The 16655-nt window shown below is 35.8% G+C and overlaps 1 protein-coding gene across 1 annotated transcript in view; it reads left to right on the plus strand.

The window, feature by feature from the left end:
- Nucleotides 1–16655, plus strand: part of ARMC3 (armadillo repeat containing 3) — a 64933-nt gene that overhangs the window by 11978 nt on the left and 36300 nt on the right. The window contains exons 3-8 of the mRNA XM_067292514.1: nt 6895–7012; nt 9802–9927; nt 11694–11762; nt 12092–12267; nt 13596–13790; nt 14672–14855. Coding sequence (XP_067148615.1) covers nt 6895–7012; nt 9802–9927; nt 11694–11762; nt 12092–12267; nt 13596–13790; nt 14672–14855 — 868 coding nt within the window. The remainder of the gene's footprint in view (nt 1–6894; nt 7013–9801; nt 9928–11693; nt 11763–12091; nt 12268–13595; nt 13791–14671; nt 14856–16655) is intronic.

Below are 16655 nucleotides of genomic sequence, written 5' to 3' on the forward strand. Positions count from 1 at the left end.
AGACTGAAAACTGGCTGAACTGCCAGGCTGAAAGGGTTATGATTGGTAGCATGAATTCCAGCTGGAGGCCAGTCACTAATGGTGACCCCAGGGGCCAATGCTGTTTATACTCTTCATTAATTATGTGGATGATGGGACAGAGTGCACCTTGAGCAAGTTTGCAGTCATTACAAAACTGGGAGGAGTGGTTAATACACCAGATGGTTATTCTGCCATTTAGAGAGACCTCGACAGATGGGAGAAATGGACTGAGAGGAATCTCATGAAGTTCAACAAAGTCCTGCATCTGGAGAGGAATAATCCTATGGCCCGGTGCAGGCTGGGGGCTGACCAGCTGCAAAAAGCTTTGTAGAAAAGTACTTGGGGGTGCTGGTGGACAACAAATTGAACATGAGCCAACAATGTGCCCTTACAGCAAAGATGACCAACAGCCTCCTGGGCTGCATTAGGAAGAGCACTGCCAGCAGGTCAAGGGACCTGATCCTTTCCCTCTACTCAGCACTGGTGAGTACTGTGGAGTATTGTGTCCAGTTCTGGGCTCCCCAGTACGAGACAGACATGGACATTCTGGAGCAGGTCCAGTGAAGGGCCATGAAGATGATTAAGGGATTGGAGCATCTGTCATAGGAAGAGAGGCTGAGAGAGCTGGAACTGTTCAGCTTGGAGAAGAGAAGACTCAGGGGGATCTTATCCATGTGTATGAATACCTGATGGGAGGTGTAAAGAAGATGGAGTCAGACTCTTCTCAGTGATATCCAGTGAAAAAACAACAGGCAAAGGGTACAAATGGAAATACAGGAATTATGTTTAAAACAAGAAAAAAGCTTTTTTACTGTGAGGCTGGTTGAACACTGGAACAGGTTGCCCAGAGAGGTTGTGGAGCCTGCATCCTCGAAGATATTCAAAACCAGACTAGGAATGGTCCTGAGCAATGCGCTCTAGCTGACTGTGCTTTGAGCAGGACGGTTGAACTAGCTGATCTCCAGAGGTGCCTTCCAACCTCAACTATTCTGTGATACTCTGGGATATCTCAGAAACTGAAACAATTAGCGTGACTAGGAAGTGGCTTCTAAACTATGGCACATACACCCAGGTATGTTAACGGTATTTTTCTAGGTAAAGGAAGAGGGATTGAAGAATATCAAAGATATTACTGCTTGTAAGTGGTCTATGAAAAGTACAAGCATAAAGCAGATGTGTAATCAGTCAGTTTAAAAAATACTTCAAAAGGATATTAAAAAAAAAGCCAACATATATAAACAATAGAATAGCGGGAGGCTATTAGAACTGAAGACATTCTTCAGAAAGTGGATTCTGAATCTAAATGAGAAAAAGAGTGCTAAAATAAATTAAAAGTAAAACCACAATGATGCAAAATATTTTGCAAGAGACCTAATGAAGATATCATAACTACTACTAAAGCTTTTTCAAAATCGCTAGATGCAAGAAGCTTCGCAGAATGAAACTTTCTGCTAATCTAGGTGTAATATGAAGATTACAGCCATAAAAGAAAAGCAAAATGAATTATTTTTGTGCCAAAAGAAGAAGCTATGTAACAAATCACTAAAACAAATGTAAATAAATTTCCCAAATGTGAATTAATAGTATTTGCCTAGATATTGTTCTAACTGTAAAATAATTAAAATATGAAATTGCAGTACTGTTACTTATGGTATTTAATATGTATCCTTTGTACTAGAGGAATGGAGGGTAGAAAATAATTTTATTTTTAAAAAGAAATATCTGCGTAATTACAGGACAGATAGTTTGTCTTCTACACTGGTTTAATTTGTAGGAATGATTAAAAAACTTAAATATGTATGTGAGTAGATACAGTAATAGTGGGGCAGAATCAACATTACTTGTGTAGAGAAAAATCTTACCTTAAAAATCTATTCAAATTGTTTAGAGAAGTCAGTGAGCAAGAGGATAATGGTGATCTGGTTGGTACTGTTATTTAGATTTTTCAGGTCTTTAAACCAGACTCTTCATTCACATAAATGCTGACAGGTAAAGAGAAAGTCCTCTTATGGCTATAATATCTGGTTGTAAAATAGAAAGCAAAGGTTAGAAAACAAATTAGAATTCAGTTTATGTAATGGAGAGAGATTATCAGTGGAATGTCATGGGGATTTTTTCTGAAACCTGTGTCATCCAGCCTATGAGAATTAATGGGCTATCTTCATGAAAGTGTCAGTCAGTCAGCAGTCAAAAAAATGAATACATTTCAAATTATTAACAAAAAAATAAAAGGCAAAACACTGTACCACTAACAATTCCATTAGACACTCATATGTTGAATGCCATCAACAGTGGTGATTCCTGCATCTCAAAAAGGATAAAGTTGAACTGGAAAAGTGCTCAACAAGAATAATCAAAGAGTATCTTTTGTACTGGGAAAGATCAAATAGAGTAGGATTCTTCATCCCCAAAAGGAAATGACTGTGAAAAGGAATATGATAGAAGCCTAGAAAATTATGCATGTACAGAGAAGGCAAACAGGTATCATTTATTTCACTTTCTCACAGTGAAAGAACTTTGGGGAGGAGGGGAACAAATAGAGTTATCAGGTGATAAATTAATACAAAGAAAAGGCACTACTATTTACTTAAGACATTGTTAAACTGTGATACTTGTGCCTCAGAATATTAAAGATAGCTAAAGTACAGATGTCTTCAAAAATTATTTACCTAATTAACTGGCGAAAAAATTCTCTTGGCCTTTTTTAACACAGAGATAAAACCTCTAGCTTACCAGGTCTCTAAGTTGCAGACTGCTGGAGTTTGGGAGGGAATGTAAGCAAAGTTTAATAGTCTGCTGCACACACCAGTTACTGGCCTTTGTCAGAGATGGGATGCTGGGCTAGATGGACCTTTAGTCTGACTGAAAACATTTTATATTACCTTCGATTTAGCGTTTCAAATGAATGGGTTGATGGAAGCCAAAAAAGTAGATACTCAGCAGATTCCAACAGCCTCAAAGTCAAATGCACACAAAAATCATGGTCAGAGACATATAGGAGTTTTGAATTATAGCATTTTTTCATTTATTTTATTTTTCTTAATACAAACTAAGTGTTGGGAATGTTATTGCTCATTAAACCAGATAGATTTCTGTGTTTATTTCAAGGTCATGTGTGACTTCAAGATTATTATTGTAGCACTTAATCTGGCCTATATGTACCATAGGGGAAAGTCTACATTTTGGAGCAAATCTTGATAACAAAACAATGAACCCTAGCTATGCTGGCATTATGATAAGGAAATGTTACATCCAGTTCTGTGATATTTTTGACTGAAAATATTACTTCCCAGCAAATCAATGCCCTGCTCAGGCCTCTTAATTTTTAAACTTATGTTCATTTCAGTGACTCTTCTTATTATGTTTTAAGTCAAAAATACTGCTAATAGGAAGCTGACCATTAAATATTTCAGACAGTAGCAGTGAATCTGATGTCTATATAAATGAGTAGAGACTAGATCAATTCACTCTGCTCATGCTCCAACCTGTGATAAAGCTTAGGAATTGTCAGTGAATTGTGTTTTATACAATTACTTGTGAGTAGTAGAGAGGCAAAGGAAATGGAGCAACATAATAGTGTCTTTGGTATTTAATCAATATAAATAAATTACTGAGACTGAAAACTCTTATTTCATATTTCATTTCTTATTAAACTTTATCTGAGGGCAATCCTTTTGTTTAATTTATTTTTCTCTGAAGGACTAACAGCATTTACTAAAAATTACAATTTCATCCCAAAACCATGCATTTGGCCAGACTCAGCCGTGCTGTTGGCAGTGGAGTTTCTGCAGGGTTGGATTTGACTCTGCCTCTTTAACTATAAATCACCTTTCATTCAAGGCCTAATGTAATTAAAATGTCTGCAATAGATTTTGACATCTATTAGGAATCCATTTTGAATTTCGGTAGAGAAAATGTAGATTGTAATTTATTCTTTTATTATTTATATTCTTACTTTATAGCAGAATGTGTTATTAATGGAGGCTCACAATCAGTATGGGTGGAGAACATCTTCAGGGCTGGGTGGAGGAAGGACGTTTGAGGTGTGGTAAGAATTCTGCTCTGCTGCAGCCACCTTTGGGAATGCTCAGATGGCAGCCTCAGCATGTGAGGTGCTGTACCAGAGGTGCCCTTGAGGAGCAGCTGCAAGGGAGCAAAGGATTGTATTTAGGAAAAAAGTTTTCCTTTTGCTAGAATAAAAAGTGCCCTGACAAGCTCATACTCAATACCTGCGTAAAGATTTTTGACAATATAGCTGCATTGGTCTTAGAGAAGTAATCTGTGTTCAGCCGAGCTGCAGAACACCTTACAACAGACATAATTACGGTGTCAAAGTAGTATGATTTCTATTGCCTCCTTAGGTTGTTTTCCTATATTGGAACAAAGTGCATTTTCATAGGTTTAACTATATCCACATTAGGTGCAAAACTGCAGATACAGTGTACCCATACTGATAAAGCAGTCACAGTTTAAACATAGTTCTAGTGTTCTCTACTAATCAAAAAGCTAAATGCAACAAAAATATTTCTAGATATGGGGGTACACTCTTCCCCTCTTGTGCTGGAGAGCAGATCTACCTAGTCACAAAGGAAGTTGTATGCTGGCTGCAGCCTATAAAGAATTGTCAGAAGTGATTTCCTTTTCTCCTTGCCAAAATCTGTTTTCCCCACTTGCTGTGACCCATGTGCTAAAAGTTCTCAATTTGCAAAATATTTGGAAAATAGCATGTGTACATCTGGGTTTGGTTAGTGACTCTGTCACATCTGTTTAGTATTCATGTAATACTAATGATAATTTAAATTTGCAGTATATAGGGCTCTGAACTTGTTACCTGAAGGGTCATGAACATTTTACAAGCTGAAATTTAAATACATTTTTTGCATAATGTCATGTCATATCTCTTACTTCTATCTACCATTGCCTCCAAGGGACTGATCCAGTAATAGGCTAGAGTGGACTGGGATACTTTTTTTCCCAGAGAAACATTATGTCTCTGCTTACATCATAGCACTTATATGGAGGATCTTCTTCTGTCCCTGCAAGGTACAGAAGAAGTGTGAATGTGACAAAAGGAACTTTCAATCATATCTTAGTAATTCTTGCATACTCCTCTCCTATGGATAGGATGAACCAACAAAAAGGGCTTTTGCTGTGGTAAGCTGTAAGTACAGGCTGTGACCTGAGTTTTCTGCCTCCTTATGATCTGAAGAGAGGACTCCCATAAAGGATTCCAGCATTGTAGGCCCATCACTAGGATGTAAATTGGACCACTGTGCCACTATTTGGTTTGATTCTTGTTGCCAAGTTGTTATTGAGCAAAACGACCTGTGGTGTGATAAGCTGCTTATAGTTTCTTTACAAACAAGCTTTGTTCCACAACTTGTCCCATGTCTCCTACTTGTCACAGCAAGCATCAAGTTGGAAAGGGTCTTCAGGTTTTTTTTTGAAGGCAGGGAAACCAATTAGTCACATTAGCTAGGCAACCTTTTAACTATCACAGAAACTGATCTTGCAGACTCTAATTTGTGTGAAATGCCTCATGGAAGATAATGAAATTGCTTTGATTTGAGAACCCATCAAAAATGCACATTGAGAAGACTGGGCATTAACATCATATTTTGCCTTATTTTTGAACAAGTTCAGGAGGAGAAAAAGCTTCCTGTTTCTTCATTTTCTTTCCAGCACACTCATAACTTTGATGAAGATTTGCTCCAAATAATTTCCTTGATTGACAAGAGACATATGTAAATCTCCATGCCCTTGTTGTTCAGCAACACGTCTCTGATGTAGCTATTAGAAGGTTTTAAAATGAAGTAAAACAAATAATAGATATTTTAAGGTATACACAGTATTAATATATATTGTAACAGCAATGCAAATTATTTTAATATACTATCTTAAATGGTTAATCTGCTGTATTTTGAAGATAAATACATTGATATTGAGAGACTGTGTATGACTCCAGTATTTTAGTAGCTCCTGTATGTAACACACGTACTTTGTGGCCATTGAGTGTGACAAGAGTGGGACAGAAGAGAGTTTTCATATATAAAAATTGTATTTTAAACCCAAATAAGATTAAAACTTTTTTATGGGTAAAATTTTCATAAATTCTTGAGTCTTACTAAAGAACAAAAGGCTTTTTTAAAAGAGTGCCCTTTCTCAAAATATCTGAGTCCCAAAGAGTCTATTAAGAGGGTCAAAGCAGCTGGATTTCCTGGAAGATTTCTTTCTGTATGAGAGAGGTCAGAAATGGAAATGAACACTTTGTATCACTTCCAGCTGACTGAGCTGGGATCGTATCATCAAAATGTTTCAGCTAGTACAGGATCATGGTAAGCTAGTGTTTGACAAATGAACTGAGTTGAAGAAGGCACAGGAAAGGTCACTGTATATTTTTTTGAAACTATCACAAAATAGTAATGACACTGAAGAACCACATCCTTTTTCTCATGCAGCATCTAAGTTCATAGGTTCTGTGCACGGCTGCTTGTCAGAAATGTTTTTCCACAGGTTGTTCCGTGTTTGGTTCTGATGCCTCAGGATGCTTCTCTTTCATATGTAGCAGCATTTCATAGTCTCTTGCCTTCACAGCGCCCTACATGTACAGGAAATTACCAAGGTTTCCCCAAATTTTCATACAAGATGAAATCATGATTCAGTTTTGAAGTCAATTATTCTTTCTTGTTTTTCAGCAACACCTCAAATTGTTGTTAAAAATTTGAATTTCTCTAGGTATATAGAAACCCATGATAACATTTCTAATTCACTGTAGATCTCAAACTATTTTTTTTAATGAAATGTGAGAGTCTACTGAGCCTTACAGTGTGCTGTGGTATAAACTCAGACTGTTCTTTCCTTTTTTGTTTGTAGTTTGATCCTTTATTAATTGAAAGCAAAACAGCAGCAACAGTTGTGCTAATGCTTAGTTCTCCTGAAGAGGAAGTTTTGGCCAAAGCATGTGATGCCATATATAAATTTGCATCAAAAGGTTAGTCTTTTTTTGGTAAGCTTTTCTCTGCCTTGCTTACATTTTGATAGTTGTTCAGAATTTTTTAGTTTATTAGTGCTAACATCTTTGTTTAATGTCAAAGGTTTCTTTCAAGGTTTTGGGGGTTTTCTGAAATATCTGTCGCACCTATAGTTGCAGTTATAAAGAAGTCCTGTGATTTACATGAAGTAAATATTTAATGCTTGGTTTTACAATTGTATAGATGTTCTCTTTTTAATGGAGCTTTGTTTAAATACAATCTAGATCTGTTTTGCCATTAGCAACACACTAGCATCTTGGATAAGATTCTAATTTTTATGTTAAACTTTGAAATTCTTGTACTAGTAAATAGTTGAAAATGGAAAAATAGTTATTTCAAGGTTCTTGTATTTTGATAGGTTGTGTATTGTGAATGAAAATTACTTTTTAGTCTGTTTATGTTAGTTTTTCATTTTTCTCTGTGTCAGTACTTCTGTGATATATAATTTACCAGTGATCTGTCAGCCTCCATTATCTAGCTTATTTCTGCATGTATTGAAAATCTAACAAGTCTCTAAGATACAAATCCTCTAAGGTCCCTGTATGAATTACATATAATTAAGCATCATGTTCTGGGTGCCCATTAGACAACTGTTTAACAAAGGCTCAAAATTGTGAAGCACCTAATTTCCTAAGCTGTATCCTACTCATTCCACACCACCCACTCCAGTCAAACTGGCATACACTAGTAGCATTCTTGGTATAATTCATCTATTTTTGTATTAATTGCCATTTAATTTATGTTCCCTTAAAAGATTATGGTTTTGTATGCTGATTATTGTGCTGATAGTAATTATCAGCACTGCTGAAGTTATGAGAGAAAAGCTGGAGGCTTTGACAGTTGTCTAGGGATTATTTGGGTTCTGAAAAATGTTTAAGTTCAGCTTAAAAAGGCAAGTTTGGCTGAGGACATGCAAACAATTTGTGAATATGTGAAGAGAGAACTTGAAATGTTGGGAGACAGCTATGAATCGCCTGCTATAAACTCTTTTCTGGCTCCTCCCCTAGTGTCCACAGTAACATATGGAACACAATAAGATGACAGACATTTTATTTTGCTGTTTCTACTAAATGAATACTCCTTTAAATTATTAATGTAGGTATTCTTGTAATCTTCCAGAAGACTAGACTATAACTTTTTGCAGTACTGTGCAAGGGAAGGGGTTGTTTTCACATCAAAATTAATTCATGGATATTGCTAGTAATTTAAGTCCCACTCCTCAATAAAAAGTTGTTCTTGTCTTTTAATTGACTGGGTTTTAGCCTGAGAATGAGCATAGTTCTCTGGTTTCTTCTCACATTGCCTCCTTGTACCCTGAAAGGGTAGGGAGCTTTTCCCACTGTTCACTAGAGGATAAATTATAAGGTTGGTGTGGGAACAAAGGAAATAAGCAGGTTTTGGCTTTTGTTTCATGGGGTGGGTTTTTTTTTTTGAGTGAGAAGAAACAGAAGGCTCTAATCATGCAAAACACTCCTGTTTATTGCTTACCCAGAGCATATTCAGCTACGAAGTTGTCCATTCTCGGGTGGTAGAAAACTCGGGTTTTAATGATCCAAATCTTGGAAATTGCTTCAGTTGAGGGGTAGTGCAGATCCATAGAATGAATTATCTGTTTTATTTTTCAGGAAAATAAAATAGGCAGGTAAGAAAAGAGGAAAATAAAATGAGGTTCTTTATAGTAGCATTCACCTCTACTTCCCCAAATAGGAAACTATCCTTTGTACTACTCCTGCAGTCTTCAGTTAATGAGGTGGGTGTCCAACAGACAGAAGCATCCTTTTATTATACAAACGTGAATTAATCCTAGAGCACTGTTCCTGTGCTACATCGCAAGGAAATTTTAGCAGGTGATGGTGTTTTTAAAGACTATCTATTATACACATTAAGAAGGGCATATTTTAATTTGAATAGTCAACTCTAGTACTGGAATTTTTGGCTTTTGAGTGCTTGACTTTTCTCTCATTAATGTTTCTTAAAGTAATTATTTTCATCATATGTATCTGAAATATCCAGGTTGAGGTGAGCTCTCTTGTAACTGGTAGATTTTTAAAGACACGTCCAGAGATGGATTAAAGGAATCAATGACCTTAGATACCTGATGGTGCTGAGCCAAACTATAACCTTCCTCACAGCTTGTGATGGTTCTTCCTTACCATCACAAGGTAAGGACAGGTTCTTCCTGACTCCTGTTCAAATCTGTCAAAAGGTCACCCCTGGAGATCTCTTGTGTTATAGTATGACCCATCTAGTTATTATCCCACTGAAATGCCCAGCTTTATGAGCAATTGTTTTGGATTATCTGTAAATTCAGTTAATAGCAGGCATCACTGCATCTATTAGAGGTAGTCCATGTTGTCAGGTAGCAGCAAGGGCAGGCTGCCCTACAGAGAAAGGGGACCCAGGAGCCAAGGATGACAGCAAGGTCAGCATGGGGCAGCGAACATCCTGGCAAGGGCAAGGCGAGGAAAACAGGTCTGCTGATGGTACCCAGGCTTGGCCAACAGTCCACTGATTGCCAAGCAAGTCCGTCGTAATGAGGCAGGTCTCAGGTCAAGCCAGAAAGTCCAGTCCATGGGGCAGGGGCAGGGTCTGGATCAACGAGGACATGATCAGGCCTGGCACCAAAGGCGAGGGCTTCTTTGATTCTGTAGTCCAAAAAAAGATTGGTAACTACTGGTAACTTTGTTACATGAGAGCTGTTGGCTTGTTGTTGCATTTATACCAGACTTTTAACCTAATTACTGTTCAGGTGATGAAAACAAAGTGACACTTCTTGGTCTTGGAGCAGTGGAACCTCTATATAAACTCATTTCACATGAAGATCCAATTGTACGCAGAAATGCTGTTATGGTATTTGGGATCATGGCTTCTAATCGTAAGAGTCTCCATTTCTTAATATTTTTCAATGTGTAAGAGTGTAAATGTTAAAGGAATAGGTGGCCCATGTGAAAAATTCCTGTATTAACTGCCCAAAACACAGGAACAAGTTTGTGAGGTCTGCTGATTTTGAAAAAAAATTACAGGAGAAGTGAATTTCCCTCCAACCCTTATTTTTGATATGACAGGGCCAAATTGAAACAGTTTATTTCTGGAATTCTGTCTGTCTGGAAAAGCCTGACTATATAAGTGGACATAGCACATTCTCGTCTTTTACAAAAGTTGGAAGAAAAGGAAAAAAAAGTATTTATCATCTACAGAAAATGCTGTGGTTAAATATCAGTTGTTACTGAAGGCATATATTGCAGATGCTGTATAGCTGCAGTGATAAGGGAGAAAAGATGAGTTAGATTTAAAGTAACTAACTCAGGTATTGATAGCAATCTAAGTACTGAAATATCCAGCACTGGCATGCATATTTGCTCAGCTTCTTTGGCAGGTCAGTGCTGATGTAGATGTTTTATCAGTATCCGAGCTAGTGAAATTCAGCCTGTCTTGAGCATCTCTTGGAGACATTGCATTCGCAGCAGTGTAGTGTATCTAGTGTAGCCATAACATTATTAGATGATTCAACCACAGTATATGCAGATTTTCCTGTACCTTTTTATAAGGTGAGAATGTATTACATACATGCTAGGTGAGTGAGAGTGCCAAATGGTGAAGCTGGTGTGTAGATGTACCTGGAGATGATGAAGAAATAAGGAAGATAAGCTTGAGTTTCAGTGGCTGTTACTTTTACGTTGCTTTATAAAGTTACACCTAGCTAATAACATCTTATTTTGGTAGATAATCTGCCCAACTGTTTTCCATGGTGATGTCCTAAGTCCTATTTAAGTCTTTTTCACCAACTGCTGCCTGCTTTTCTTGTTGCATTGGACCTTATGCCCTTTACCCTACCTTCAGCTTGACACTAGTGTACAATTATTCCCTTCAGACCTTGGCATCCTCTGCTACTGCACAAATATGGGTCTGAATGATTCCAGATCTTCCATTTATGTTCACAACTTTATTTTTTCTCCCTTTAAAAATATATTCACTTCATACCTTTTCTCTTGCATGTTAACACTCTGATGTGTTGACAGTAACAACACAGCCCTTAAGATCACATGAAATCTGTCACAAAAAGTGTATTTCATTTTTTCTATCCAGTTATCATATTTTTGCTAGTTTGCTATTGACAACAATAAAAATGCTTTCTGAAAGTCGTTACTGAGGTTTCAATACGACTAATATAATTTATGTTTTCAATTTGCAATGTGGGCTGTGTTAGCAGAAAATTAGAAAATGATGGCTTTAAAATTAAATAATGGAAGGATTGTTTTTAGTTCAATAAAAAGTCTTAATACCTACAAATAATCTTAATTATTGGGGCATGACTTTTTTTGACAACTAAAACTGTGCAATATTTAATAAGAACTAACTAGATGCAGGTATTCTGAATGAAGTTTTAATGAAGGATTGGGGAATTTTCTATATATCAAACAGCATAGAATATGTTGTCTGGTGCTTGAGAATCTCCTGCATATGTTTTCTGAGCCCATTACGATCTTGCTGTAACTTGAACTGTGTGTCACTCCCAGTCAGATCTTTTTCTTGCTCAGGGAGTAAACCTAAGCACCTTTCATTTGGAGCAGAAGACCTGTTTCTTTACTCAGTTCAGCTAGCCAAACAAAAGACCTCATATTTGTGTTTATTTCATTGTAGATGATGTAAGGAAATTATTGAGAGAAATGGATGTCACAAATTCACTTATATCACGGCTGGCACCGGAAGGTAACTTGTAGTATTCCTTTCTTGTATAAGAATACTGTCAGAAATAATTTACTATTGCCATTTGATCGGACAATTTAATAAAATCTTCCTTATAACTTATGATTTGCCATAATACATATTAAATAGGTAATTGCTTTTATAGGCACAGCTCAGCTATTCAGTGAGTAGTATTTTATGTTGGACAGATGGAACAACATGTTTATGGAAAAGTAAGGTATGATTAACGCTAATGTTTATTGACTTTAAATAATACTTTAAAGTACCATATTAGTGAACATATACTGTGTTGAATAAAACTTAATTAAAATATTTGTTTCTTTTCCCCATAGAAGACGTAGTCATCCATGAATTTGCTACTCTATGTCTAGCACATATGGCTGCTGAATATACTAGTAAACTACAAATGTTTGAGCAAGGCGGACTAGAACCACTTATCAGACTGCTAGGTAGCCCTGATCCTGATGTTAACAAGAATTCAGTTGAATGTATCTATCTCCTGGTGCAGGTAAAGGCTTTTTTTTTTTTTTTTTTTTAATTACAGAGGCAGATAAGCTCTCTCCCCTCATGCCCTGTAGGGTTAATCATTTAAAAATATTTCATTCTTTTACTGTCCTGTGTACATGAATGTATTTGAAATCCCTATACCCAAATCTTTGATTGTCACATGAATATAGCTTGTTTGACTCTAATTTTGTTGAACTTAATGCACTTATCCTTGCTGTACAGCAATGTAAGTGAGATCAGAATCAAATTCAGATGTGGTTTTAATTAAATATGAATTTGTTTTCTTATTTGGAAAATGTTAATCTCAGTAATCAGAGGATAACCTGTCTATCCAAAAGATAGGAATAATCCTGTAAATTAAAGAACTAGAATTTGCATTCTGCCTTGTTTTGGCCAACAAGTCCCATAGTCATGATTTTAAACAACTTTCTAATGATAGGTGAATGTTGTCAACAACTACTTTCCATATTGGAAGGAATAGATTTGTTATTGGCTTCTTTCACACTCAGCACTAATGTCATCCATATGCTGCTTAGCAAAAGAATGATGCATTTGTATGGCAGTTCTCTTCCAAGGCTTAAGCGAATCAATTCAATAATGAATTCAGTTTATAACTCTATCTCTTTTGGGGCATCAGAGCATGTCTATTCAGAATCACATTTTACTCTTTCCCCTTTCTTACTATCTCGCTGTCTTTGTTGCAGGGTATATCTGGATAACTGCACCTGGTGCTTGCTTATATTGATAAGGGTAATTGCATGCTGCACATGTGCAATAAGCTATTTAAAAGCAAATTGTAATTTATTTATATTTTTTCTATTTTAGTGTAATCTACTACTGTTCTTTATTAAGCAGCATATATGCTGTTTAAAGTTAAATTTTAAATTGTCATTTTATAGCTATTGAAACAAAAGAAGATGCAACCAGGCAACCACAGTAGAGTATGAAAACTATCTTTTCCCTCCAAATGAAGTAAATCAAAATGATCAAACTAAATTTAAAAAACTTTCTCAAAGAAATGTGTGTACGTTGAGATAAACATGGCAAAACCAAAAATAAATAGGTTTCTTTAGCCATAATGAGATACTGTAATCTATACTTCACTCATGAAAAATATTTGGATTTTATGTTTTGGGGGAGTTTTTTAAATATATTCAGTTTGATTCTTACCTGAAAAGAAAGAAATCTTCAGAACTGGAAGTTCCAGAGTATTGACTCACTGTTGTGTGTTTGAAATCAGATTTTCCCTGTTCTTTCTGTAAAGTCAGGAATTGATGTGCTGTTATGTTCTCTATCACTTACACTCTTCCTTTGAATATTTTACTGCAGGATTTTCAAAGCCGTGCTGCAGTTCGTGAACTGAATGTAATTCCACCCTTGCTGGAACTACTGAAATCTGAATACCCAGTTATTCAGTTGTTAGCCCTCAAAACCTTAGAAGTAATTAGCAATGACAGAGAAACCAGGGTAATACTGACAGAACATCAAGGATTAGATTATCTCCTTAAGATACTAGAAACCAAGGTACAGTTTACTTGCCTTAGAAGTTTTTGTTCCTGCTGCTAATGTTTGTATTACTGATCAGAAATATTATTCATGTATGGGAGAATGATAACAAAAGAAAGAACTCCTTACATATTAAACAATTAGAAGAAGCATACAGATTTGGTTTGGTTTCTCAGATTTTCACTTCACCATACTGCAGTATGTCAGATAAAATTATGTAGCATTAACAATAGATAGGGAACAAAGGGATTCACCCAAATGTATATTTTATTGGCTTATTGCTATTAGTAATATTGTTTTGCATTTCCTGTCCATTTCTCAAGCTGTTGTAAATATCAGAAAAAATCACCACGTAACTATTTATACAATGTTTTCCCAAAATTGCTGCTTGTATGTTGAACTCTGCTTGGTGGTCATTCCTAGTTTGAAAGCCAGTCTTGTTTTCTGAATTTACTTTGATATAATGGCTTTAAATATAATTTCTTACCTTGGAAATTTCATTGTTTATGTTATTATGAAACTCACTTTAGTGCTTCTTGCCTTCAGATGTCACTATTTATTACCAATATTTATTTCATCTCATGGGAAATATGATTCATAGTGAAATTGGTAAAATATTTGAAATACTTTGAAAAGTTTAATATTTTTCTGAGTACCTGCCTAACCCACTTGGAAATAAATGGTAACCTCTCTGTTTTTCCACTGTTTTAGACAAGTTGTGTTGCATCTTAAGGCACATTAAGGAAATTTCATAAACAACACGAACATGAAAAGATGCACTTTGTAATATAAGCAAACTGTCCAAAAGACAGTTATGCCAATTATCCTACAAAGGTAAAAGCTAAAGATATTTTAATGCTGATTTGAAGATTATTTGTTTGGGGTTTTTTCCTTATTAGGAATTCAGTGATCTACATGTGGAAGCACTTGCAGTAGTGGGAAATTGTCTTGAAGATGTGGATACTATGCCATGGATTCAGCGGACAGGAGGCCTTAAAAAGCTGCTTTCATTTATAGGAGTTTCTACTGTTCCTGATGTTCAGAAGAATGCAGCAAAGGCAATTGCCAAAGCAGCTTATGACTGTATGTGACTTTTTAAAAATCTATGCATATTATTTAGTGAATTTGTTTATGAAGTAAATTTTCATCCAGAATGAGGCTGTATTATCTGGTTGAGGGTAGTAATTGTGCTGAGGAAAACATTGGCAAGAATGAATTACAGTGATGAATCTTGGCAATCAGAGCAGCAAGGGGATACTTCGTTGTACATATAAGCATTTTAAGATTTTCCCTCAATTCATTTGTAAGTGTAATGTATTCTTGCAAAATGCTCTCCTCAAAAAGGGCAATGGGCCTCAGAAACTGGTCTTTGTCTTTTATTTAGTAATGCCAGATAACTGGCATCTTAAACCTTCTCTGCCAACACTATTTCTCATTGGTATTGGTTAAGGCTTAACGGCAAGCTTACTTTCTTTTGCATACAACTCCTCATCTAAATGTCAGGCTATTTCAAATACAAATTCCTTTAACGGGGACATTAGAAAAACCTTTCAAATGGCTTACAGATTAATATTCCCGGTGGAGTTAAATAGTTTCATTGTCATCTTTTTATAATTATTCATCCTATGGTTCTTTTTTATAGAGTTTTCTTTAATTCACCAAGGAATTCTGAATTAGGCAGAACGTGTTCATCATTTTTGCCCACAAAGATGCTCTTTAAATAAATCTACATTTGAAATTCCTTCCATACATTGGTTTCCGAGTTGCAACATATGCCTCGTACTGCTATATAGCAAAATGCAATGTAGGAAAGAATATACTTCTGTCTATAAAAGATTTTGATTCTGTCAAGGGATTTTAATGACAGTAACTATGACAGTAGAGCTTAAATATTTTGTTCATATTTCCATCATCTCATGGCTGAATCATGGCTTTAATTTATGTGTATTTTACAAATATGTTATCTAATTGAATACATGGCTAAAAAAACTCTCCCTTTCTACAGTATTTCAGACCTCCTTTCTTCTTTCCTCATCTTATCTGTCCAATTCTTTTGTCACCTTCCTTCGTTTGGCATCCAGAATATTTGTAACTATTTGGATTGCAAATAATATATGAAAAGAGCAGAAGCTACCTTTCCTAGTATTTTGTGGGTTTCTGCATGCTTCATCATTATCCCTTGGAAGTTTACATGTCACTGAAAATTATTTGCATTAATGTTTAGGTATCAAAGATTGGAAGGCTCCTACTTATGCCAATATTTTCTTTGTGTATTTTTCCTGTATTATTATTTTACTATGCTACTTAGAATGGTCAGTATCATTTTTATAGTCCTGTGACAGACTTGGAAGTAGTGTGCTAAGCAGATTTATATTTGTTCCTACTACTTTCTACTGCATGTTACTCCATTTTCATATTTATTTTCACATAAGCATAGCCTTCTTTCCCTCTCTTGTTCACCTTTTTTGGTTTTGGTGGCCTAATATTTTAGCAGCTGTTAGTGAAAGCATGTCTGAACACAACATTTTTAAAGCACATGATGGCAAGAACTAAACATAATATATTACAGTGCTGCATATGATCTTATATCATTGGATGTTACTGTCAGTGATGATGCATCTTCTTGTCACTTTTCTTTACAAATAGAGTCAATGTGGTTTTATTATAAAGGTTTGCTCTCTTCTTCAGCCTGTGACAGTTGGTATGGATGTAGCAAGTTGGGAAAATAGATCAAAAAGAAGATTTAAAATATTTGCTTCAAAGCTGTAGAATTTTGATGACAACCTGTTAGATAAATGGCAACATGTTGTAGTGGTACAGTGGAAAACACAGTCCAGTAAACTTGCTGCTCAATATGGCCCCTGGAAATATTGAATTTATTTC

This window comes from Apteryx mantelli, chromosome 2 (assembly GCF_036417845.1).
Source record: "Apteryx mantelli isolate bAptMan1 chromosome 2, bAptMan1.hap1, whole genome shotgun sequence".
In the NCBI taxonomy this organism is placed as follows: domain Eukaryota; kingdom Metazoa; phylum Chordata; class Aves; order Apterygiformes; family Apterygidae; genus Apteryx; species Apteryx mantelli.